The sequence below is a fragment of the Carcharodon carcharias genome, chromosome 30, assembly GCF_017639515.1.
Source record: "Carcharodon carcharias isolate sCarCar2 chromosome 30, sCarCar2.pri, whole genome shotgun sequence".
Classification (NCBI taxonomy): domain Eukaryota; kingdom Metazoa; phylum Chordata; class Chondrichthyes; order Lamniformes; family Lamnidae; genus Carcharodon; species Carcharodon carcharias.
Genome location: NC_054496.1, coordinates 11,458,380 through 11,485,430, shown reverse-complemented (window position 1 = coordinate 11,485,430; position 27,051 = coordinate 11,458,380). Strand labels below are relative to the sequence as shown.

Genomic DNA, 27,051 nt, shown 5'->3' with positions numbered 1-27,051 from the left:
AAGAGTTTGATAAGGTAGAAATTGAGAAGATGTTTCCACTTGTAGGCGAGACCAGAACAAGGGATAAAAATATAACGTAATTACTGAAAATCCAATAGAGAATTAAAGAGAAACTTCTTTAACCAGAGAGTGGTGAGAATGTGGAACTCACTACCACCGGGAGTGGTTGTGGTGAATAGTATAAATGTACTTTAGGGGAAGCTAGATAACCAAGAGGGAGAAAGGAATAGAAGGATGTTTTGATATGGATTAGATGAAGATGGATAGAAGGAGGCTTATCTGGAACATAAACACCAGCTTGGTCCTCTTGGCCAAAAGTCTTATTTTTGTGCTGTAAGTACTTTGTAATGTTTTATAAATTAGGTCTGACCCCTGGGGAATTGACCGGGTTTCCATTCTTTAACTCAGGAAGTGCTAATATCAGTTGTAACGCCCCCTACGGTTGCTCTAGCTTAAAACAGCTCAGGGGTTGAACCTGGGAATTTCCTGTTTACTTGTTATAGTTTTAAGCTGTCTTTTATTTCTTGCAACTATCTAATGAAGCAACGAGATTTGAAAGGCTTTATATTTACATATTCCTTCTTTACATATAGGCTTTTAAAAACTAATTGTTGACGTTTTTTAAAAGCAAATTAAGGATAGTTGAGGTAATGTGCTTGTTGCTAGGCCAACTGAAGCAGTCAAATAATTTCTCCTCCTATCCTGTGATTTTCTAGCCCTTGGATAATTCAATGCATTAGGGTGAAGAAATACCTTTGACAACATTTACTGTGTTTTCCTTATTTTGTACTCACATCTACTGGCTTGTGGCTCCCAATTCCATTCAAATAACTTTCCACAATCCATGCTGGTAGCTGGTGAACAACTGAAAAATTAAGAGGTCCCTAAGTCCCGAATACGTCCATGAGATCCTGCCAGCTACAATCAAAGCCCCTTAACTAAGGCCAGGTGTCTTTTAACCAAGGCTGGCTCGTTCTTGCCTCGTTTGGACTTGCAGGTAGCTCAGCTTTGATCATTTGGTTGTTTTTGCAAAATTGCTCTGAGCCAACTATGAATGGTATGTGGAGCAATGTATTAACACGTTGCCTCCATACTGATGCCTAAAACTAACTTGGTTGCGTTTTGGGATACCAAAGCAACCGATTCCATCCCCAGACTATCATTAAGGTATCTCACAAAGAAATATGTATTTACTAAAGCAAGATGCAATCACATTAAAATTGCTATATTTACATAAAAGAAAATAAAAATGACACGTGACTTGATTCCCTAAACAGGAAAAGTGCCTGTTAGCACTCATCTGTGAAACTGGAGCCTTTTAACAAATGAAGTAAATGCCAGAACTACTTTACTATGTCTTATCAATTTTCCAAAATAAAGTTTTATTCGCCAAATATTTTTGGGTCCTACTTTCTGTAAAGTAGAAGCCCTGTAAATTTTACAGTGATTTTGCACTTCCAAAGCCAAAATATCATGTCTCAGATATTATGATGAGCAATAGTGTTCCCATCAGGGTGGGATGGGGAGGGAAGGGATACCCTGACACATACTCTACAGAGACTTGTGCAGACTTTCCCACAGTCCTGACTAGTTGGGATGTGTGTGTTTGCCTTTCCTTCCATTATCAACAAAATCAAAAAAAAAAGCTGATTATGGTAGCTGTTATGAGTATTGACCTGCAGAGAAGGTATGTGGATACCTGCTCAGCTTTAATGGTGTCAGTCACTGCCATAAGCGGTCTGAGTCATTAGCAACCTTATTGGTTCCACAACCATATGCATAGATCATTAAAATCTATTAGTCAAGTACAAAGGAATACAAAAAGGCAAATGAAATGTTAGCATTTAACTCTACAGAGCCAGAATATAAAGGGGAAGAAGTTTTTCTCCAGTTACATAAAGCCCTGATTAGACTACATCTGGGTAACTGTGTACAGTTCTGGGTACCACACCTTAGAAAGACTACACTGGCCTTAGAAGGAGTGTAGAACACATTCACTAGAATGTTACCATGTTACTAGAAATTATGTGAATTAGGTTTGTATTCCCTAGGCAGTTAAGAATTAATTGATTGATACATAACTTGAGTACCTTTAGTAGGGCGTTTGAGTGCAGCTGTCATTTTTTTCTCCTCTAGAATGTCTCCCGTTACCCGTCTTTGGTGGGGGACAGCTCCTGTGGGGCTAGTTCCGTGATTACTGACACCCGTGGTGTTCAATATCAGAACAGTCTAAGGACTAAAGGCCCTACTCCTGTCATATTTTTCTATCATAGAAAAGCTCCTGTTCTCCATTTGTGAATTTGAAAAGCAAATTTTGACTGGCTATTTGACTGTTATGTGCATCACAACAAGCCCAATCTGATTTCACCCAGGGTCTGGATAGTTTCACTTTCCAGTAAGATGGCAGGAACTCCCCTCCTAGTTACATACCCTCTAGCCGGGGGACACTAGGCAGAATGTATGCAACTTCACTGCTACTCCAATTTGGATTAGGTAATTCAAACAGAGATATCAAACCCATGACATTCTGGTCTGTGTAGTACCACAGCACATAAAGTACACTTCCCTACTTAATCACTGGGGGAGCATTGCTGCATTATATTCAAAGCTGGCTGAATGACCTGGCGCGAGGGTTGATCAAGAATAACATGAAAGAGTAATACTTGAGTGCATTTAAGATTCTTTTTCCTGTTCTCATCCGAGCTACACAATTTTCTGCTGAAGCTGCCACCAGTAATGGCTGCCATCTCCACGAGACAACTGCTAGATATTAATATGAGTTGAGTGTTGAAAGGTGAGGCACAGTAAATCATTAGCAGATGCATCAATATTGTTGGCCAACACATGTTGTCATATCCTGATGTGTTTCCAGAGTTGCCAGGAAAGGGTGGGCCCAATGATTTGTTATGGAATCATCACATTCTTTCCCTGCCTCTGTGTGACACAGTCCTGAATGTGCTATGACAAGAACTTTTCAAGATTCATACTAGAACTTTACTTGCTTTGAGTGACAGAGCACTAAACCACTTTCTGTTGCTGATCTCTGCTGTTTGTTTTCCTGTCAGATGCTGTTTGGGAATAGGGGAAGACATTTTCCGACTATCTATTCAATGTAGTAACGACATTATAACTGTTCAATAAAACAGAGACCTGTAATGTCAGTTCAGTGCATCAGAGAGTGGGACTAGTGGACATGATAGAAGTTCTTAAGACAATCAAAAACAGATATTTCCATTGTCATCAGAACAACCAAGATTCGGACCTCTATACTTCCAAGTGTAGTTATTGGCAGGGAGAACCAGCCAATTGTGGTTACCTGCATGGAATAAAACAGCGTGGCATTTATGTTCTGAACTAATAATCCAGATGATGCGAGTTCCAATCTCGCCGTGGCATTTTGGAAATAAAAAGTTGGCATTAGTGACATTCTAAATATCCAGGACTGTCAGAAAAATCCAAATGGCTCACCTATGTCATTTAAGGAAGGGAATCTGCTGTCCTTACAACTATCTGGATCTATCTGTGACTTAAATCCCACACCAATATTGTTGACACTTAATTGCCCTCTGTTGTGACCAAGCGAGCTACTCGGTAACATCAAACAGAAGGTGGCCCACCATCACCTTCTCAAAGACAACTAATGATGGACAATAAATACCTCTCTTGCCAGTGACGCCCAAATACCAAGGATAAATCATAAAAAATTTCTAGCAATGAATCAATGCCTTGAAAGAAGAACTTTCAAGATGAGGTGATGCAGCATGTGAATGTAATCGAGCCTGTTGTAGGCAGGCATTCCCAATTCTCTTTTTTTAGAAGGCAGGACAATTATCAACACACTGAATTCCTCCAACACCATCACTTTAATCTTACTACCATCTAATACCTGTTACAAGCACACACCATGTCATCAAAAGGACAAAATTTCACACAAGGCTGAAATCAACTGTAAACTTCTGGAGATGTGAAATGCTAACAGGCCTCGAACTAAATGGCAGTGATATGTGGGAGGAACTTTTGGGGGAAGAAAAAACAATTTCTAACATTCGCTACCACTATCGTCCAACAAGGGTTGCCAACTATGGTTGGATGGATTCCTGGAGGCATCATCATCTGACCTCCCTACCTCCAACCACCTTGCCCACTCAAACAGCCAGTTTACTCGATGTATTGCTCCACTATTTTACAAGGAAAGTGTTCAAAGAAAATGAAGAGTGTACACAATTATTTTTAATACTCCTATGATTTTTCTTTCTCCATGGATGTTGCTTGAGGCAGTGTCCTTGAGATCAGTGTGTTGGTCCTGGAGACCCTAGGCCAATCCTGGAGGGTTGGCAACCCTAGATTGCACAGCAGCAAGAGGGGAAAAGTATAGTTCACATAATCTCACCAGTTTTCAGGCCTGAATGATAAGCAATAAAGTTTCACAGGTTTGCTGTCAAGTGTGCAATAAAGGGTGGAGTACTGCACTGGAATATTCCACATGCTGAAGGGGTGTTCTGCCTGCATTTGTCAATCCTCTCGCAAGCCCAGCAAACTCAACAGAAGCATTTTTTAATCACTTTGTTTGGTATGCAGTCGTGTCAGAAAGTGAGTGGTGAATTGCTATGTTATTGTGGCAAAGCCCCCTCTGTTTGTAGAACTCCACTTCCCAGTACTCTACAGACCCCTCGTACCTTTCGAGCTAATAGTTTCACCTAAAGGTGCAGCTCCCCTGGGCTAAATTGAGGTGTTCGTTGCAACGGTGAACCAAGCCACCAAACTAAATGGTTGTATCTCATGATTAACGGATCAGAAGAGGAGCAATGAGCTGAAAAGGTAGGCTATAACATTGAAAGGCACTAAACAATAGTATTTAGAACACGGAAGAGGCCTTTCAACCAAGACCTTTATGTGAAAAATGTGTGGAATGCAGTTGATGAAGATACTGTGAGGTTTTATTCTGTTACACTGAGGAGAGGTTGTGTCAAACTTGTACCAACCAGTAATAGCGTGTTCAGGTCCTTGTGCAAACACGTGGAAAATGCAATTTTAAAATTTAAAACAGATGAATTTTTCGTGAAGGTGCATTAACTTTTGAACATCCTGCGGTGTCCTTTGCAGTCAGCTGAGCTTGTATCAGTGAATGATTTCTAATTACGAATTAATTGTTACAGGTCGCTCGTTTAATCGTATTCCATCTATCTTAGAAAGGGGTTGCGCTGTCATTTTTGGAGTGGTTGGGAGGGCGCGATCTAAGACCAGCCACGAAAGGGATAATGTATGAGGCTCCACCATCAACACTGACAGCAAATGGTGCAACATATCCCCTGCCTCACCACTCTGTCAGCCGCATTGACGAGCATCAGGCGGGGTTGCTGATAGGCAATGTCTTGTTATTCTGTGAGAGAGGCTGAAATTGGTTGAGTAAAGGACAGTCACGTACAAGTCAGGCGGCTAAAACAAATATTGAGTAAACACACCCGCTGTTGAATATCCTGTTTGCACTAGAATTGTGTTGGCCAATAATACTTCTTTTTCTTCCAATCTAGAACAATGTTTTGCCCTCAGTAATTTTTACAAAACAGTATACATGAGTATAAACAAGAGGATCCCAAACCCTCTGATAACTATCGCCTGTTAAGGAGGCTGCACAGTTTTGTAGCGGGTGCATTGTTTCTAAGGAATCAATGATTCTTCATTAAGCTGTTGGGGCCACAATGTATTTTACTGGAGTCTGCTGTATAGGTTCTGAAATATATATTGGATCCCTATCACTTTTCAGGGATGGTGTAGAATAATCACGAAGCCTGACTAGAAAGGGAAAACGATTTGTATTTCTATAGTACCCTTCACAACCTTGGGATGTCCCAAAGTGCCGTAGAGCCAATGAAGTGTGGTCACTGTTGCAAAGTAGAAAACATGGCAGATAATTTGTGTGCAGCAAGGTTCTACAAACTACAATGAGATAATAAGCAGATAAGATGTTTATGATATTGTTTGAGGGATAAATATGGCCTGGATACCCAGGTGAACATTCCTGCTCTTGTTCAAGTGTCAAGGATCTTTTGCATCCACCTGAGAGGGCAGGCTCCCATGGTTTTACATCTCATCTGAAAGAGGGCACTTTGAACAGGGCAGCACTCCCTCGGTGCTGCACTGGGAGTGTCAGCCTAGATTTCGTGCTCAAGTCTCTGGCCAGGGATTTGAACACTCAAACTTGTGAGTGACTGCTAGCACAGAACTACATATAACTCAACACAACTCAATGATAATGGATATTCTGATTTAGGCAGCTGGGCTGGATTGGTGTTAGACGTGCTTGGTACTGACATCATTAATCTATATTTTTTCAATTAGTTCCTGATCAACTCATAATGACCTCTGGAAAAGATCCATTGACAAAGGAGCTGGAGGAGGAATTAAAAAGGAGCACTGATGATCTTTGCAGCCACGCCTGGTTTCATGGTCCTATTCCACGGCAGGTTGGATATCTCTGGCAATTTCATTGTATATCTGTAAACTATGGGGTTAAAGCATAAATGGTTCATCCTTTGCCACCTGAAATTCACTAGCAAATCAAACTTTAGTATTATTTAAAGAAAAATATCTTTGAAGGAGGAGGGTTATTTTCTTCCCCTTGTTCATTTGTCCTAGAGAAAGGAACATCTGTCCGTTCGTCACACCAAGTGTTCATGATCCTCCCATGTCGGGTACAGTATAAGTTAGTTGTAGAGCTACCCCTTCAACTGCCTTGACCCCAAACCTAAAGGCAGACTCCTTACTGCTCAAGTGTTACCTTTCCATTTCCCACATTGACTAACCTGCAGTCCTCTTGGAGAATGTCCATTTGGTGATACATTATGGACAGTCTTGTGTTGTGGAACTAAATCTACAACTTATATTTACATAGCATTCCTAATGCAAGAGAAAGCTTTGGAGTCTTAATAAGGTTGAACATTCAGCCAAAGGAGGAACATTTAGTGGAAAAAAGATTTAAGACACAGAAAAGGGCTGTAGAAAGTTTTTAAACACAGGGAGGGAGATAGCAAAGCAATGTTTTGGAAGGGAAGTCTAGTGTTGTAACTGATGGGCTTCTGATGGCGGAGTTCACATCCATAGTCTAGGAATGACGCTCTTGGAATTAACAGGAGATTGTTGTTAGGGACCATTCTGTAGTCAAAGTTTGGCGATCAAAGTAGAGGCCTGCTTGAAGATCCTGTCTGGGAGTTGCAGTCTAGAGTCTGTTGGGTGATTCTGACTCCACAATGGCCTTTCACATCTTGTTATCCTGGTAATGCCCCTCAGGAGTGCTGCAAGGAGTCCACATTAGTCTCTGTGGACTGTCTCAGGGCAAGTAAAAGCTATAGTCTATTCACAGGATTGACCTGGGACCACTTGAAATAGATAATTTGTGTTTTAACTGGGAAAGGGCTCCAATCCCTTGCCAAAATCTGGCAACTCAAAAGATAAAGAACATCCGAAAAGGCAAGAAATTATGTAGCAATAGCTGCCAAGTAGCAGCCGGACACTGATTCTCTCCTTTTTAATAATTTAGGTAGCGGAAGCACTTATAGAGAGAGATGGAGACTTCCTCATTCGAGAATCTCGTTCTAGTCCTGGAGACTACGTGCTGAGCTGCACCTGGAAGCACGAGCCTCTCCATTTCAAGATCATTCGTGTCGTCCTCCGGCCTAAGGAGTCCTACACCCGTGTGCTCTTCCAGTTTGAACAGGAGAGCTTTGATAACCTCCCAGCACTGGTGCGGTTCTATGTAGGAAACCGCAAGCCAATTTCAGAGGACAGCGGAGCAATAATCTTTCATCCGATAAACCGCACCGTCCCCTTGAGATGCATCGAAGAGAAACATAGGGGAGCATCTGGTCAAAGACCGCATGATAGACATCTGGCAGCCAGAAATCCTGATCAGAATAAGAGATTCAGCTTAAATCTGTCTGAAGGAGTATCTTTAGACCAGCTTGCAGCAGACAGCAACCTTTTGAGGTAATTAATTAATATCCTACTAATCAGCTAAGTATGTGTTGTTAGCCCTCTGGCTTTGTGCCAGGCTGAGGAGAAGTCATACAGTCAAGAGAGTTACAGATTCAATTCCTGGTGTTTGCCTTTATGTCCAAACTTGACTATTCCAGTACTCCCCTGGCCAGCCTCCCATCTTCAAATCTGCAAAAACATCAGCTCATCCAAAACTCTCCTGCCTGGATCATAACCTTCACCGGGTTCTCTTCATTCATCACCCCTGTGCTCATCAACCTACAGCTACGCTAAAATTATAAAATTCTCTTTTTTTTGTTTTCAAATTCCTCTATGGCCCTGCCTCCTCCAGCCCTCTGCAATCTCTGCGCTCCTTCAATTCTGTTGCTCGCATGTCACCTGCTTTAATTGCTTCACCATTGGCAGCCATGTCTTTGGCCATTGGGCCCTGAACTCCAGAATTCCTTTCTTTCCTTCTCAAAGATGCTCCTAAAAAGCCTGTCTCTTACACCAAGCTCTTGATCACATGTCCAAATATGTCCTTTATGTGCCTCAGTGTCAAATGTTGTTTGATAACACTGCTGTGAAACACCTTAGATATTTTAACTATGTTAAACGTTGACTTATAAATGCGGTTGTTGTTGTTCTTGGTAGTTTGCTGATCCCAGCAGGGAGAGAGGCAGCCCTTGGCATTCCTGAATTAGGAAAAGAACAAATTAGCCAGCGATCTCACTCCCAGGCCAGTGACCCCTGCTGGAACTTTGTGTGAGGAGAGCATTCAGTTCTCCAAGCCTCGGTCATGACTAGGCTTACCCAGGTCACGGGCTATATTGGTGTTGATCTGCAAGACTCTCATCAGTTTTATTGCAGGAATTTGCTGGGATGAAGAAGTAAATTTAGCTCATGAGAACTTACTGAAAGCTCTTACACAATTAGCGTTTTCTACATTGCAATAGTGACTATATGTCATTAAAAATGGCTGTAAAGCATTTTGGGACATCCTGAGGCCATGAAAGAGTGAAATATATGCAAGTCTTTCTTTCATTTACAATAGCGTTTATCATTCTACCTGGTGGATTGACTAACATTTATCAGCAAAATGACATTAGCACATATAAATATGGTAAGGGGAGTGGCTGAAAGATTAACTAACAAACTGTTGCTGTGTTTACTGACAATTTTATTGTAGGAATAAGGACAAGAGTGGCAGTCACCCAAATATTCTGGATTATGGGAATGACAAAAAGCCATTGCAGTCTGCCCAGTCTGACAGCTACCTTTCTGGAGGTGAGGCCATTTTAAATCTGAACTCTTGCATAACTTGTTATTTTCACTCTGACTGAATTCTCCTTATCTCATCTAGGGATTCCACCATTTTAACTCCTGAGGTAACAATTCTAGTCTGCCATTCATTCAGTGGCTAAAACTCATCCTCTGAACCAAATGTTACTGAAACTAAAGGGCTTAAATTGTGAGGGCAGGTTGCATGGATTAGGTTTGTATTCTCCTGAATAAGAAGATTAAGGGGTGATCCAGCTGGGGTATTTAAAATGACTAAATGAGTTGATGGTTGGTAGAAAGAACTAGTCCCTCTGGGAGTAACGCCCAGAATAAGTGAGCATAACCTTAAAATTAAAACTAGGCTGTTAAGGGGTGATGTCAGGAAGCACTTCTTCACACACACAGTAGTGGAAACCTAGAACTTGTTTGCCCGAAAGCTATTTAGGTTGAAGTTGTGTTGAAAATGCCAAAACTGATATTTATAGGTTTTAAGCAAGGTTATAGTGGGTTACAGAACCAAGAGTTGGGAGTTAAGGTACAGATCAACCAAGATCTAATTGAATGGCAAAACAGGTTCAAGGGACTGAATAGCTTCCTTGTGTTTCCTTTGTTCCTCACAGGTTACATAAGATAAGTTTAGATGGAGAAGGTCTCTTTGGACCATTTTGATTTCATCCATTCCAAATCCCAAAACCTGCTATCTTCCTATTATTATTGATAACTTCCACCTATACGGCCTACAGGACCTGTGCTTGACATCGCAACAAGGGGCAGTATCTCTGGTAAAGCAGCATTTATTCAGTACTGCACTGGAGTGTCACCTAACCTTGTGTGGAGACATTGTGTGGGGCCCCAACCCAAAACCTTCCCTCCAAGAAGGACCAATGCTTTTGAAATAAGCGGATGTGTGAAGAGATACCATAAGAACAAGGGGAGAAAATAATCCCTACCTACCTTACTTAGTGCTGATTATGCAGATCCTCCAACTAGATGAGATTTGATAGAGGTATTCAAAATTATATATGGCTTTGACAGAATAAAGAATAAAAAATTGTTTCCAATGGCAAACGGATCAGCAGCCAGAGGACACAAATTTAAGGGGATTGGCAAAAGGAACTAGGCTACATGAGGAAACAGTTTTTTTTTTTACACAGCGAGTTGTTGTGATCTAGGATACGCTGTCTAAAATCATGGTAGAAGCAGATCCAATAGTAACTTTCACAAGGGAATTGAATAAATACTTGAAGACTTTTGCAGGGTTATGGGAAAAGAGCAGTGGACTGTATCTAATTGTATATCTCTGTCAAAGTGTGAGTAAGATAGGCTGAATGGCCTCCTCTTTGCTGTACCCTGCAACCTGCTTTTTCAATCAGGGCGTTGAAAAGGAAAATAGGAGAAAATAAAGGTTGTGGCTGCACGTGAACTGGGGCTTGGATCCACGTGCCTGTCATTACTGATCTCACTCACACCGCTGTGAGGAATTGTGGAGTAGACGATTGTGGAATGAGGTAGATTGGGTCCATGGTACTCTGGTATATCTCTTAATGACCAGCTTATAGCATTTGTCCACCTAACAGAGGAGTACACAAAAAGGGGAGAGAAGAGCAAATTGTTGAGATGGACATCACTTAGCCATTATGTTAACAGTAAAATTATTGTGTTTGTGTGCAGCAGGACCCAAGGATGTTGTTCAAGCAAATGGAACATACAAATCAATGCGTCCTTCATCGCTAATGTATAGAACAGGGAGTGACCCACTAATCAACCCCAAAGTGTTCCCAAAACGCTTTGGCTCACAGTCTGGTATGGTATTGAGAGGCTCCGATGGACAGTTACACTGCAAGGCACCTCCAAAACCGCTTAGAATTCCATCTGTCATGATGTCAGGCACTCCACTGGATCCAACCTTGGACAGAAGTGTCTACTGCGAGCTAGTGCCACACGTTCCTCCGGCCAGTCAGATCCCCTCATCGGCAAAGACTCACGTGGAGAAGTTAAGAACCACGGAACGAATCAAGAGCCGAACCCGTAGGACAGATACTGACTTTGGTCTCCTGGATTTAGATGCATACTCAGCTTCCATGAAGACCCACCATGAGGAAGCTAACGAGGATGATGACGACGAGGACTGGTCATTCGTACGGCCCCATCTGGAGACCACAAGCTCGTTTAAACTTGACACTTTTGCTTCCATCTTACTTCCTGCTGATAACAAACCTCTTGATCCAATTGTGCTTAAGCATCTCAAAGAAATATTTGCTGATAATGATGCAAAGACTACAGCACTGCACATTCTGAAAGTGGACTGTCAGGTAATTAGCAACCTGATTACAAATCTGTTCAATACCTTGACCCAGTAAGAACCTTCAAGCACACTGCTGCCTGATCCTTTGAGTCAATTATTTAAGAGGTTGAATTAGTATTACAGTATTTGTTTTCTCTGGAAATGAGAAGATTGAGGGGGTGACCCAATAGAGGTCTTTGAAATTATGAACGTGCTTGATAGATGAGATGCAGAGATGATTCCAACTGTTGGGGTGACTAAACTAGGGATTATAAATATATCTTGGTCACTAATAAATCCAGAAAGGAAATAGGAGAAAAATCTTTACTGGGAGGGTGGTGAGAATGTGGAACTCACTACCACTAGCAGAAGTTGAGGCAAATAGTATGGATATATTTAAGGGGAAACTGGAGGAGCATATGAGGGAGAAAGGAAAAGTAGGTCATGCTGATTGGATGAGATGTAGAAGGGTGTGAGGAGGTTTGTGTGGAGTGTAAACATTGGCATGGACCAATTGGGCTGTATAGCCTGTTTCTGTGCTGTTAACTCTGAATTCTATGTAATATTTCATTATTAATTAATTTGATTACATTACAGGAACTACTTTAAGGCTGCAGTGGGGCTGATGCGGTTGGTTCATAATCCTTAGTCTAAGCTGGGGGAAAAAAAATCAGTCTATCTGCTTGCCAGTAATCCTGGTCTGAAAGTGTGCTTGTGTGAATAGAGGGTGAGAAGAGAATTGGGCTCCAGTGTAATGGTCCCTCCCATCATTTCCATAGTTGACCTGCCTTCTCGTACTCTGCCAAGGTTCATGCATGAATTAATTGTGCAAGGAAAGTGCATCCCCCAGAAACCATGGTGGCCAACTCAGTGTGCTGTCACTGGGGGTTTTGGACACTGAGGAAGGTCTCGTTGTTGATAAAGTAGCACCGCAGGATGCTGCACCTTAATATAAATGCAGCATCAACTTGTAAAGTCGCTAGTAGGATAGGCAAATGCCACTAATCTCAGGGGACCCTACTTAAAATAATGTGCGTTGCTCTTGTAGGTTGCTCGGATCACCAATGTGTCCCTGGAACAGAAGAAGATGATGGGAGTGAGCTCGGGGCTGGCTCTGATCACATTACCCCACGGGCACCAGCTGAGAGTGGACCTCCTGGTCAGGTAATACCCAGTAACAACAACAACAAACGAGTGGTGTTCCTTTTGGCAACTCAGTCAGTGATCCATTTAGAACACCCACCCCACCCCGTTTGATGTTCTGGGAATTTCATTTATTTTGCCCGTTTGGAGGAGGTGAAGTGCAGAAAAAGAAAAATGGAAATGGTGTCATCCGAAGTGACATCAACTGCAAGACTGAATGTACAACGTTGAAAGATGCGATGGTGCAGGTTGATGATGTCACTGGTTGGATGATGTTACCAAGCCAGCTAGCAACCAGAAACACCACAATAAATACTTCACGGGAGCATAATCAAACAAAATTTGACACCGATCCACATGAGATAGTAGGACAGGTGATCAAAAGCTTAGACAATGAGGTAGAAAAGTCAAGGGAAGAGGTGAGACACAAGGTGGCAAAATCAAAAATCTATTCAGGAGTATTAATTTTCATGAATCTATAATAGATTAGGTGAGCATTGGCCGGTGGATATTCTCAATTAGATACTATGGTGCTCTTGCCTTATATATGCATTGACGAATACAACCGAACTGAATTAGAGTCAGTATTAAAGGGAGGTGCCTGATGCTCAGTGTGTCTGTTGTGGATTCCAAACCAGTTGGAGAGGCAACACAGACTGTATTTTAACATAAAGAGGAACAGAAAATGCTAGAGACACTCAGCAGCAAGATAGGCAGACCCTGTGGAGAGAGAAACAGAGTTAACATTTCAGGCCCATCATCTTTAGTCAGAACACACCATGCCTCAAAAAACTTCTTTATTGTCTCTCCTGCTTTCTATTTTTCAGACATCATTTAATAGCCCTGGGCATTGCTGTGGACATCTTGGGCTGTACAGGAAGTGTTGGACAAAGGTCTGCGGTACTTCACAAAATTATCCAACTGGCTGTTGAGCTAAAAGACTCCATCGGAGATCTCTTTGGACTTTCAGCCATCATGAAAGCCTTGGAGCTGCCACAGGTATTTGGATGGCTTGTTTTGTCATCCCTCTTCCTCTTCTACCACCACCTGCTGTTTTGTTTGTTGTCATTCTTTAACATTAGCTTTCCCAAGGCTGCATCTTGTTCCTCAACGTAGGCTTTTGAACCATTGCTACACCTTCACTTGAGATGAGCGTTTAGTTAATTGTTAATAATCCTTGAAACACACAACACCGAAGGCGTTTGGCCCATCCCATCTGTGCCGTCTCTTTGAAAGAGCTATCCATTGAGTCTCACACCCCTACTCTTCCTACATAGTCCTGCAAATTTTTCCTTTCAAGTATTTATCCAATATGCACAATTTTTACATTTTAAACACCACAATCAAACCATTCTCAATCTTCTATACTCAATTTCATGCAACTTGTTCTCAACGTTTTACTTTTAAATCCCAGTATCATTCTGGTGATTGTGTTGCCTAACCCAGTCCTCCAGTCCAGAAACTGAACTGGACCAGTCATAAAAATACTGTGGCTACAAGAGCAGATCAGAGGCTGGGAATTCTATGGAGAGTAACTAAACATCCGACTCCTCAAAGCCTGTCCACCATCTACAAGGCACAAGTCAGGAGTGTGATGGAATACTCTGCACTTGGCTGGATGAGTGCAGCTCCAACAACACTCAAGAAACTTGACACCATCCAGGACAAAGCAGCCCGCTTCATTGGCACCACATCCTCAAAACATTCACTCCCTACACCACCAACAAACAGTGGCAGCAACATGTACCATTTACAAGATGCACTGCAGCAACTCGCCAAGGATCCTTAGACAGCACCTTCCAAACCTGCAACCTCTACCGCCTAGAAGGACAAGGGCAGCAGATCCATCGGAACACCACCGCCTGCAAAGTTCCCCTCCAAGCTGCACACTGTCCTGACTGGAAATATATCACTGTTTCTTCACTGTCGCTGGGTCAAAATCCTGGAACTCCTTCCCTAACAGTACTGTGGGCGTACCTACACCACATGAACTGCAGTGGTTCAAGACGGCGAATCACTAGCACCTTCCCAAGGTTACATTAGGGTGGGCAATAATTGCTGGTCCAGCCAGTGACGCCCACATCCTGTGAAAGAATAAAAAAAAATCTGAGGCCAATATATCATGATGGAGGTGCGGTGCCAAAATTAAATGGACTCCAGGTGGTTCTGAACAGGGTTTTGTACATTATAAACATAACTCCCTGCCCTTCTGCCACCATTACAACCCCCCCCCGACCAGCTCATAAATTTCTGCACTTGCCAAACTGTGCGTCATGACCTCCAGTGGGGTCTCAAGATGAGATTTTGATATCATAATCTCTGATGGTGAAGTTTGGACTGATTTCTGACAGCTGTGAGGCCCCTTTAAATCCTTACATTGTTTTTTTTTATCTGTGGTGGGTATGGCCTAATGGATAAATCCTTTTGAGGCCTAATTGCAGTTGCAAAAATAGCCAGTCAAAAGGTAATTTTTTTAAACCCTGCATTTTAAACACTTCCTACCATATTCAACCTCACTCTCCCGTCCCCACTCAGCTGACCATGTTCTATACAATAAGGAACAGACTGATGGGAATTGTCAGAAACAAATACCTGGTGCCCTCTGGCAGTGACAAAACATGAGGTGGCCATCCACATGACATACAAACACTGTCTTGGGAACAAATGGTTTATCAACAATCTTTCTTCCCAATGACAACCCCTCAATGGAACACACTGCCAAAGGAAACATTCACAGCCCCATCGTTTGAAATCTTCAAGAACCATCGTTTCCATTTACAAGTTTTCATTATCAGACTTACCAGTCTCAGCAGTCATGCCTGGTTTAGCTAACATTACCCAGATATACGTTGGTGGACTAAGGATATTAGTCTGTGATGCCAACACAACTAAAGCAAACACAAACAGAACTGTCCCGGTAGACCGATCGTGTCAGCCTGTTCCTGCCCCACGGAACTCATTTCTCATTATCTTGACTCCCTTCTCTCTCCCCTTGTCCAGTCCCTTCCTACCTACATCCGTGATTCCTCTGACACCTTACGTCACATCAACAATTTCCAGTTCCCTGGCCCCAACCACTTCCTCTTCACCATGGACGTCTAATCCCTCTACATCTCCATCCCCCACCAGGATGGTCTGAGGGCCCTTAGCTTCTTCCTCGAACAGAGGCCCGAACAATCCCCATCCACCACTACTCTCCTCCGTCTGGCTGAACTTGTTCTCACACTGAACAATTTCTCCTTTAACTCATCTCACTTCCTCCAAATAAAAGATGTGGCTATGGGTACCCGCATGGGCCCCAGCTATGCCTGTCTCTTTATGGGGTATGTGGAACATTCCTTGTTCCAGTTCTACTCCGGCCCCCTCCCACAACTCTTTCTCCGGTACATCGTTGATTACTTCGGTGCTGCTTCATGCTCTCGTTGGGACTTGGAAAAATTTATTAATTTTGCTTCCAATCTCCACCCCTCCATCATTTTCACATGGTCCATCTCTGACACTTCCCTTCCCTTCCTTGACCTCTCTGTCTGAATTTCTGGTGATAGACTGTTCACCAATATCCATTACAAGCCTACCGACTCCCACAGCTACCTTGACTACAGCTCCTCACACCCTGCTTCCTGTAAGGACTCCATCCCATTCTCTCAGTTCCTTCACCTCCATCGCATCTGTTCCGATGATGCTATCTTCAAAGACAGTTCCTCTGACATGTCCTCCTTCTTCCTTAACTGAGGTTTTCCACCCACGGTCGTTGACAGGGCCCTCAACCGTGTCTGGCCCATCTCCCGCACATCCACCCTCACGCCTTTTCCTCCCTCCCAGAAACATGATAGGGTCCTCCTTGTCCTCATCTATCACCCCACCAGCCTCCGCATTCAAAGGATCATCCTCCGCCATTTCCGCCAACTCCAGCATGATGCCACCACCAAACACGTCTTCCCTTCACCCCCCCGGCGGCATTCCGTAGGGATCGTTCCCTCCGGGACACCCTGGTCTACTCCTCCATCGTCCCCTACTACTCAACCCCTACCTATAGCACCTCCCCATGCCCACGTTAACGATGCAACACCTGCCCCTTCACTTCCTCTCTCCTCACCGTCCAAGGGCCCAAACACTCCTTTCAAGTGAAGCGGCATTTCACTTGCATTGCCAACTTAGTCTACTGCATTCGTTGCTCCCAATGCGATCTCCTTTACATTGGAGAGACCAAACGTAAACTGGGCGACCGTTTTGCAGAACACCTGCGGTCTGTCCGCAAGAAAGGCCCAAACCTCCCTGTCACTTGCCATTTTAACACTCCACCCTGCTCTCTTGCCCACATGTCTGTCCTTGGCTTGCTGCATTGTTCCAGTGAAGCCCAACGCAAACTGGAGGAACAGCACCTCATCTTCCGACCAGGCACTTTACAGCCTTCCGGACTGAATATTGAGTTCAACAACTTTAGATCTTGAACTTCCTCCTCCATCCCCACCCCCTTTCCATTTCTTCTCCCTTCCTTTTGTTTTTTTCCAATAATTTATATAGATTTTTCTTTTCCCACCTATTTCCATTATTTTTAAATCTTGCATGCCCTGCTAGTCTTTCCACCCCACCCCAACTAGAGCTGTACCTTGAGTGCCCTACCATCTATTCTTAATGAGCACATTCGTTTAGATAATATCACCACCTTCAACACCTCTCTGTTCCTTTGTCTGTGACATCTTTTGATTATCTGCTCCTATCACTGCTTGCTTGTCCCTACAACCACCCCCACCGCCAACTTCTCTCTCCCCGCGCCACCCCCCCCCCCCCACTTTAAACCAGCTTATATTTCACCCCTCTCCTAATATTCACTCAGTTCTGTTGAAGGGTCATGAGGACTCGAAACGTCAACTCTTTCCTTCTCCGCCGATGCTGCCAGACCTGCTGAATTTTTCCAGGTAATTCTGTTTTTGTTTTCAACTAAAGCAGAAGGCCAACGCTCAGCAGGTGAAGGCCACCCCACCACCCAAATTTTCACACTGGAATCACTCAAAATCTGGGACATTAAAATGGGGTTACTCCAGGAGCAAGTTTGGGAAGCATTTGTGTATTTATTCACTAAGCCATTGCAGGAGCTGTGATCTTGTTCCATTTCTACTTTCCTAGCCTTGCCAAAGCTAAGAAAGCACTAAAGCAGTACCTATTGATAGCACTGCATCAACCAATAGGAAGGAGGCAGGGTGGGATTTATGGCTGGAAACGCAGCAAACAATCAGTTTAAAATAAGAATCTCTGTGTGCTGCAGCAAACGGAACTCAGCAACCTCTCCTGCCGATCTGTCCTGCAAAGAGCAGTGACTGAAGGATAGTTGGCTCATGCAAAATATTGCACATAAAATCAATCCGTCACTTGCAGCACTCTCTAGGTGTGATCAATCTTCATTCTGGCTTGGACCCTTGCTGGTGTCACTATATGCAGCCCTCCAGGACATTCCTTCCAACCATAATGTCTAAGGGAAATAAAAGCAAAATACTGCGGATGCTGGAAATATAGAACAAAAACAAAAATACCTGGAAAAACTCAGCAGGTCTGACAGCATCTGTGGAGAAGGATACAGTTGATGTTTCGAGTCTGAATGACCCTTCATCAGAACTAAGAAATATAGAAATGAGGTGAAATATAAACTGTGGCGGGGGGCGTGGGGGGGTGGTGGGAGACAGGTAGAGCTCGATAGGGGGCCAGTGATAGGTGGAGACCAAGAAGAGACTGCCAAAGACGTCATAGACAAAAGGACAAAGGGGTGTTGACGATGGTGATATTATCTAAGGAATGTGCTAATGGGGACATTAAGGGTAGCAAGCAGGACAAGCTAGTGGCAGATGGCCCTAGTAGGGGTGGGGTGAGGTGGGGTGGGGGGGGAAGGGATCGAAATAGGCTAAAAGGTGGAGATGAAACAATAGATCGAAATAAATTTAAAAATAGGTGGGAAAAGAAAAATATATTTGTAAAAAAATTATTAATTATTGGAAAAGGGGGATTGGAAAGGTGGTGGGAATGGAGGAGAGAGTTCATGATCTGAAATTGTGTAAGGGAAATATACTTCTGCGCTGTTAAGTTCACACTGTGAGTGGGCGAGGGAGCTTGCAAAATACCACCATTGACGCAGCTTCTTCCCTTCTCCTACCAGATCGTGCGTTTAGAGCACACGTGGAGGACTCTGCGTCGGAATCACACGGATAGCGCCATCAAGTTCGAGAAGGAGCTCAAACCATTCACCAAGTCCTTGAATGAGGGAAAAGGCAGGTATTCAGTATTCAGCAGGGATAGTCACTCACATGATGCAGAACTTTAACCAGGCCAGTGGAGCAGGGATAAAAACAGAAAATGCTGGAAAAACTCCACATGTCTGACAACATCTGTGGAGAGAGAAACAGAGTTAACATTTTGAGTCTGTGTGACCCTCCTTCAGAGCTGGCGGAGCAGTGATACATTAGCACTTCAGAACCAAAAATCCACCTAAAAAAACTAACAAGATTAGGGTTTCTTTTGGAAATGAACTTCAAACGCACCACAGGTCCTTGTTATCTGTGCATTTCAGTAATTATACAGATTCCTGTAGGGACTCCTAATCTTTCCTGCAGACAAAAGGACTAGCTTGTACCTTTGAAAAGCTGAGAATAGTTAACTAGGTCTCATGATCAACCAGTTAAAGCACATCAGTTGGGATAATTGGTGTAAATTAGAGGAGATCACATCCATCTGCATACAATAAACTCATCACTTGCTAATTTAAATACTTGCAGAGTCTGTTGCTGACTTACATTAGAATTTAGTCCACAGAAGCAGACCCAACAGGTCTCTGCTGCTGTTTATGCTCCACACAAGCCTTCTCCCACCTTACTTCATCTCCATCCTATCAGCATATCTTTCTACGCCTTTCTTCCTCGTGTGCTTTATCTAGCTTTCTCTTAAATTAATCTCTGCAGTGTCAGCTATGCTTCAGTTGATTAGCATTCTTGCTTGCGTCGCAACATCCTGGGTTCAAATCCCACTCCAGGATTTGAGCACACAAATAAAATGCTGGTAGTCAAATGCAGTACTGAGCGAGCAACAGCTGCACTGTTGGAGGATGAGACCTTATACTAAAGCCCATCTGCCTGCTTGGGTGGATGTAAAAGATCCCATGGCACTACTGAAGAAGAGGAGGGAGTTTCTCCCACTGTCCTGACCAATGTTTATCCCTCAATCATCATTACAAAAAACATAATGCAGTCATTATCATATTGCTGTTTGTGGGAGCTTGTTTTGCATATATTGGCTGCCGAGTTTCCTACATGTGACTATACTTCAGTGACTATACTAACAGTATAACAGTGACATGTGACTATGCTAACAGTGACTATACTTCAAAAGTATTGGCTGCAAAGCACTTCAAGATGTCCGTGATCATGAAAAGCACTATATAAATGCAAGACTTTCTTCCTGTGCTTAGAAAATATATATATGATCACGTGCTCAATCTAACCACATCCTTTAATCAGAACTGGCAGTTCTGATGATGAGCAAAGGGTTGGGCTCGTCCAATTTCTTTAAAGGATAATAAAAGCAAAATACTGTGGATGCTGGAAATCTGAAATAAAAACAGAAACTGCTGGAAAAACTCAGTAGGTCTGACAGCACCTGGGGAGACAAAGAAAGTTAACATTTCGAGCTGAAAATAACTTTTCTTTAGAACTACATTATTCGACCCCACAGAGGCTGCCAGACCTGCTGACTGTTTTTATCCTCATTTTACTTGTTGATTGGACAAGTTGGAAATTGGAATCTTCATTTCAGGAGTGGGCTCACATTTTCTGGTGTTTCCCTGACCCTCAGTTTTCAGTCTTGCCCACCTCACATCTTCCTTTGATTGTAGAACAGTCAGATTGTGACCGCAACTGCAGGTGCTGGACCCAACATCCTTGAGACAGGAAAAGGTTGATGGTGACAGAGGTTCCTATCTGTGAACTGAATTTGGAAGAGATCAGTCCCAACTCCAGGAATTAGATTCCAGTGACTGTCAGCCTAAAGCAGACTTCCAGTCTATCTTCAAGTTGTCCATTTCCCACATGACTTCCTAACCTTTGAGCAGAACTCTGTTGATACAACTCCTGAACTACTTTTCCAAGAGTGAGGTGGAGTCATTGTTTGCTGTGTCATCCCTGCCACCATGAAGGTAACCCATTAAACTTCCAACTGAAACTCGAGGCTCACAACATAAGGAATCATAGCAATAAGTTCTCCTGCATCAAGGACCAATACTTTCTTCCTGGCCAATGCTTATCCCTCAACCAACATCAAGCCTTGAATCCTGATGGACTTCATCCTAGAGTCCTAAAAGAAGTGGCTAGTGAGATAGTTGATGCATTGGTTTTAATTTTCCAAGATTCCCTAGATTCAGGGAAGGTGCCATTAGATTGGAGAAGAGCAAATGTAACTCCTTTATTCAAACAGGGAGGGAGCCAGAAAGCAGGAAACTACAAGCCAGTTAGCTTAACGTCTGTCATAGGGAAATGTTGGAAGCTGTTACTAAAGATGGTATAGCAGGGCACTTAGAAAAATTCAAGGCAATCAGGCACAGTCAACGTGGTTTTGCAAAAAGGAAATCATGTTTAACCAATGTATTGGAGTTCTTTGAAGGAGTCATATGCTGTGGATAAAGGGGAACCGGTGGATGTACTGTACTTCGATTTCCACGAGGCATTTGATATGGTGCCACATCAAAGGTTATTGCGGAAAATAAAAGCTCCTGGTGTAGGGGGTAACATATTGGCATAGACAGAAGATCGGCTAGCTAACAGGAAACAGAGGGTAGCCATAAATGGGTCTTTTTCTGGTTAGCAGGATGTAACTAATGGTGTGTGACAGGGATCAGTGCTGGGGCCTCAACTTTTTACAATTTATATAAATGACTTGGATGAAGGAATCGAACGTATTGTTGCTAAATTTGATGACGATACAAAGATAAGCGGGAAAGTAAGTTGCAAAGAAGACATAGGAGGCTACAAGGGGATATAGATAGGTTAAGTGAGCGGGCAAAGATCTGCAAATGAAGTAAAATGTGGGAAAATGTGAAATTGTCCATTTAGGCAGGAAGAATAAAAAGCATATTATCTAAATGATGAGAAAATAGAGCTCTGAGATTCAGAGGGATCTGGGTACATAAATCACAAAAGAATGCAGGTGCAGCAAGTAATTAGGAAAGCTAATAGAATGTTATCATTTATTGTGAGGGGAATTTGAATATAAAAGTGGGAGGCTATGCTTCAGTTATACAGGGCACTGGTGAGATCACATCTGGAGTACTGTGTACAGTATTGGTCTCCTTACTTAAGGATGTAAATGCATTAGAAGCAGTTCAGAGAAGATTTATTAAAGTAATACCAGAAATAGATGGTTTGTCTTATGAGGGAGGACTGGACAGGCTGGGCTTGTATCTGCTGGAGTTTAGAAGAATAGAGGCAACTTGATTGAAATATATAAGATCCTGAGGAGTCTTGGCAGGCTGGACGTGGAGAAGATGTTTCCTCGTGTGGGAGAATCTAGAACTAGGGGGTCACACTTAGGACGGAGATGAGAATTTTTTTCAGTGTTGTGAATCTTTGGAACTCCCTCAAAGGGCAGTGGAAGCAGAGTCTTTGAATATTTTCAAGGCAGAGCTAGATAGATCCTTGATAAACAGTGGGGTGAAAGGTTACTCTGAGTAGGCGGGAGGTTACAGTCAAATCAGCGATGATCCCATTGAATGGCGGAGCAGGCTCAAAGGGCCGAGTGGCCTGCTCTTCCTAGTTCGTATGTAAATTATTGCTTGTGGGAGCTAGCTGTCCATAAATTGAACATCATGTTTTCTACATTACAACAATGACTACAATTTAAAAGTACATCATTGGCTGCAAAGTGCCCTGGGGCACACTCAGGATGTGTGGTTGTGAAAGGTACTCTATATATGAATATTTTTCAATGCATTGTACGTCCATGAATTATCATCTATTACTTGATCTCTCAAAGTCTTTCTTTCCCAACACAGCTGAGCTTCCTCTGCAAAATATCACCATTCCACACATTCTGCCCATCATCACACTAATGGAGCGCCAATCGGTGTCTGATGTCATGGAAACATGGGATAACATAGATCAGAGCTGCACAATGTTGCTGAAGACGCTGGAGGCAGCTCGTACTGTGACACTGAATGCTGCAACATATAGAGCCAACGCTGAGGCCAAACTGAAAGGTAAGCTTCTCATGCTGCACTACCTTATCCAACCATCATCAAACCCAATGTTTCCTGTTGGTCATGAGTTTCATTCGAGGTCTGTGCTAATTTTCTGTCAGCATGGCACAGTAGGTAGCACTCTCTGTCAGAAGGTTGTGGGTTCAAATCCCACTCCAGAGACCTGAGCATCAGTGATGCTCAGTGCAGTAATGAGAGAGTGCTGCACTGTTGGAAGTGCCTTCTTTTAGATGAGATGTCAGAGGCTCCATCTGCCCGTCAGGAGTACGCAAGAGATCCCATGGCACTGTTTTGTACAAGAACCATTCCTCCCTCAATCAACATTACTAAAACAGATTGTCTCATCATTATCGCTTTGCTGTTTGTGGGATCTTGCTGTGTGAAAATTGGCTGTTGTGTTTCTTACGTTACAACACATCAAAAGTACTCCTTTGGTTGTGAAGCACTTTGGGACAACCTGAAGTGGTGAAAGATGTTTTTATATAAATGCAAGGCTTTCCTTTTATCAGCTTGATGGTGAAGACGAGGTAGGATTTGGGAGACACACCCTGGCTCATGCTTCTGATTATTAGAGGTGAGCTGTGCTGTCAGTGCTCATAACCTGATCCTGCATTATGATGGCTCTACGTTGACATCCAGTTACATACAGTCCTGCAATATTCTGAGTGTAGTGCCAGCTGATCTGCTGCGATGATCCCACCTGGCTTTAGACAATCTGGAAAATGGGGAAGTTAGAGAACACTGTTCACCTTCCAAGCAAAATATTATTCAAAGATTTGACACCCTTTCCTAACTTATTGATAGTGTCATGCTAGTTTAAATTGGATGAGCTGGACCATGGCTATTGGTTAGGCATCAGGGGGTGGGTTATAGATACTGTGATGTTTCATTCTAGGGTTGGACAGATTTGAAATCTGTTTTACAACAACATCAATGTGTATTTAAATAGTGCCTCAAAGAGTGTAAAACATCCCAAAATGCTTCACAGGTGACTTATCAAACAGAATTTGACAAGGAACCACATAAGGAGTTAGTAAGTAATCAAAGGCTTGCCAAGCAGATAGATTTGAAGGAATCTTGAAGAGAGAGAGGCGGAGGGGTTTAGGGAGGGATTTTTAGCGATTAGGACCTTGGCAGCAGAAGGTACAGCTCCCAAAGGTAGAGCGATGAAGATCTTGGATGCACAGGAGACCAGAATTGCAGCAACACAGGGACCTCTGAGGATTGAAATGCTGGAGGTGGTTACAGGGTTTAATTTCTTTGGTTATATAGATTTCACATTGGTGAGAAAATACTTTAAAGTGAAAGGAATGGCTAGTCTGACAGTAGCCCCTCATTGTAACACTAACCACTATGAAGCATCTTTCCATATAATCAGGATTGTGAATGCTCACTGAGAGCTAGACATTATAGCGCATTCTCTATCATATCCTACAACTCCTTTTGATCTGCTTGTCAAGCCAATCTCCCATAATCATTCAGAGCCTTAAGGATACAGTAGAGGAAGTGGAAGTGTCACATTGGGTCAGTAGGTTGCATTCCTGTGAGGCTGGGATTGAGGGGAATCTTTGGGTTTGGGTTCTGTAGCGGGAAATGCAACTATATTCCAATTATTTGGGCCTCACTTCGAGAGATCACAAATGCTTGCTCCGTTCATTGGGAGTAAAGTGAAGCAATGAAAGCATCTTTTTTTTTTTAGCGCGTGCACAGACACACTGACTGGGCCAGAAATGTCTAAAGAAAGATAATCCAGTTGGTAGTGATCAATGTGCTGACCAAGTTCATTTCATCTCCCCATTTAAAAAAAAATCTCATTATTGTTCTCACCTGTGTCCCATCTCTTGAGTAATAGCTGAGGAATGATTTCATCACTTCTGTCATTATTCATGCAACACAATAAGTGTTGGCAGGTTATTTAACTACAGGGTGCATCACGCTTCATAATGAAAGCAAAATATAGCGGATGCTGAAATCTGAAATTAAAAATTGCAAATCTGTCTTCACATCATTTTCTTACACATGCACTTCCAACAGAAGCCACTGAGAGGTGAACAAGAGCAGGGAATGTTGGCTCCTTCCTCCTCTGCTCCCCTCTCCCTGCCTTGGTAGCAGAGCCTTCATATGCCTTCTACCAACTTTCGAGGACACTCTTCCTGGACTCCACTATCTTGTCACCCCTCCCCTTCTCCCATTCCACAGCTTCTAAACAACCCCCATTCACTTTGCCTTTAGCCAAGTTCACAAACTCCCTCTGTGAGATGTTTATTGCTACCATAAAAGTGCTATAAAAACAGTGACTACAACTTGCATTTATATAGCACCTTTAACTTAGCAAAACATCCCAACTTGCTTTACAAAAATATTATTAAGCAAAATTTGACATCAAGCTGCACCAGAAGTTATTTGGACAGGTGACCAAATGCTTGGTCAAAGTGATAGGCTTTAAGGAGGGTCTTAAAGGAGGAGAGACAGGTAGAGAGGCAGAGAAGTTTAGGGAGGGAATTCCAGAGCTGAGGGCTTAGACAACTGAAGGCATAGCCATCAATGGCAAAGCAAGAAAATGGTAGATGCGCAAGAGGCCAGAATTGGGCGAGCCTGGAGATTATAGAGGGTTATAGGGCTGGAAGAGATTACAGCAAAATGATTTAGTCCACTGACTGGATTGCATATTTCCCTGATAGCAATAACTTTTTATCTAAATATGTGAAGGGGTTAATGTCAATATTTCTTTTCCAGATTTTCAAGCTAAAGATGAATTGTTAGAGGCCTTCAAGACCGAATTTGCTTTAAAATTGTTCTGGGGTGCCAGTGCAACTGAAGTTAGTCAGAACGAGGGATACGAGAAATTTGATAAAATCCTGAGTGCCTTGTCACGGAAACTGGAACCTCTGGGTCCATCGGAAATATAGATCAGCATGACGGATCCTTGTAAAGCAGCTTGGACCCAGGATGGAAGAGAAGAACTGTTAATAGTCCTCATCATATGATTTGACACAATGGACATGCCCTTGTTGTCTACAATCTCTCTGGTGCCATGCAGGAAATGTTCTCATCTTCAGTACATTCATCTCCTTCCTTGATCTGCAAAGTATTACTTTGTGACCATGGAAACCTTGCTTCTTTGATTGTACCTGCTAACTTCATGACTTTCATAACCTAGAAGGACAAGGTCAACGGGCACATGGGAACAACACCGCGGCCGAGTTCCCTTCCAGGTCACATGCCATCTTCATTCAGATATACATGGCCATCCCCTCATTGTTGCTGGGTCAAAATTTTGGAACTTGCTACTTAACAGCACTGTGGAAATAAATCCACCACTTGGACTGCGGTGGTTCAAGGTGGTGGTTCACTACCACCTGCTCACGGACAACTTGGGCTGGACAATAAATGCCTGCTTTCCCAGCGATGCTCACGTCCCCAGACCTTTTTAAAGTTTATTCACTCTCCCATTTCCTGTGCTTCCTGTGGAATGATTGTTGGTGCTTATAATGACATTCTGTTCGGAGGGAGTGGGGTGGGGTGGGGGGAATCCCCTCGATAATTTTACCAAAACATTAAGTATAAAACAGGAAATTTAGTTTTGTAGTCACAGAACTATAGGAACAGGAGGGGGTCAGTTGTATCTGCTTGCAGTTATTTTGAACAACAAACCATCCTAGGTTGGAAGGAAATAAATGGGAACCTATAGCTAATCAGTGACGGCAAACATTTCACACATCAGGTGAATACGGTTGTTAGCACCCCGGATCTATCAGGTCACAATATGGAAAACAATGGAGCCAGGCTGCTCCTCCTTCCATCCTGTCGAGTTGACTTCTTCATTTAACACTTTCCATATTCTAATGATGCCTCACTGAAAAGGCTTTGCAAACACCCACAGTTATTGTATCAATTTACTAGCATATTTCATATCATTTACTATGTTGACAGGTTGTCCACTTCAGCCTTGGGAGCTGACAGGAATGTCTCAATCAGACGTCGGCCCCTCATTAAATGTATTTACAGATTCAGTGTGCGTTGAACTGCCTTTACTTGTTCTAGCTTAAAATAATTTTTGTAAATCAAGATTGGTGCTAGTTAGGTGTCATTATCGATTAACATGAGCTTTAGTATTAAAATAGCCACGTTTTGGAACGCC

At 42.9% G+C, this 27,051-nt stretch overlaps 1 protein-coding gene across 3 annotated transcripts; it reads left to right on the top strand.

The window, feature by feature from the left end:
• The first annotated feature begins 269 nt into the window (after nt 1–269).
• On the top strand, nt 270–27,051 carry LOC121271385 (breast cancer anti-estrogen resistance protein 3 homolog). 3 transcript variants are annotated; one of them, XM_041177361.1, is made up of 10 exons: nt 270–333; nt 6,340–6,464; nt 7,538–7,983; nt 9,161–9,258; nt 10,924–11,564; nt 12,585–12,700; nt 13,507–13,678; nt 18,828–18,939; nt 22,707–22,910; nt 25,647–27,051. In XM_041177361.1, the coding sequence occupies exons 2-10, from the start codon at nt 6,357–6,359 to the stop codon at nt 25,817–25,819; spliced, it is 2,070 nt and encodes a 689-aa protein (XP_041033295.1). In that variant the 5' UTR covers nt 270–333; nt 6,340–6,356; the 3' UTR covers nt 25,820–27,051. The 3 variants fall into 3 exon arrangements, with proteins under 3 accessions (XP_041033295.1, XP_041033296.1, XP_041033294.1); XM_041177362.1 differs by lacking the exon at nt 270–333 and adding an exon at nt 4,709–4,818 and having other exon boundaries at nt 10,927–11,564; XM_041177360.1 differs by lacking the exon at nt 270–333 and adding an exon at nt 4,709–4,818.

Coding starts and splice junctions, on each gene's coding strand:
- LOC121271385 (XM_041177361.1), top strand. CDS start 6,357: ATGACCTCTGGAAAAGATCCATTGACAAAGGAGCTGGAGGAGGAATTA. Junction 7,984..9,160: donor GCAGACAGCAACCTTTTGAG/GTAATTAATTAA, acceptor ATTTTATTGTAG/GAATAAGGACAAGAGTGGCA. Junction 13,679..18,827: donor AAGCCTTGGAGCTGCCACAG/GTATTTGGATGG, acceptor TTCTCCTACCAG/ATCGTGCGTTTAGAGCACAC.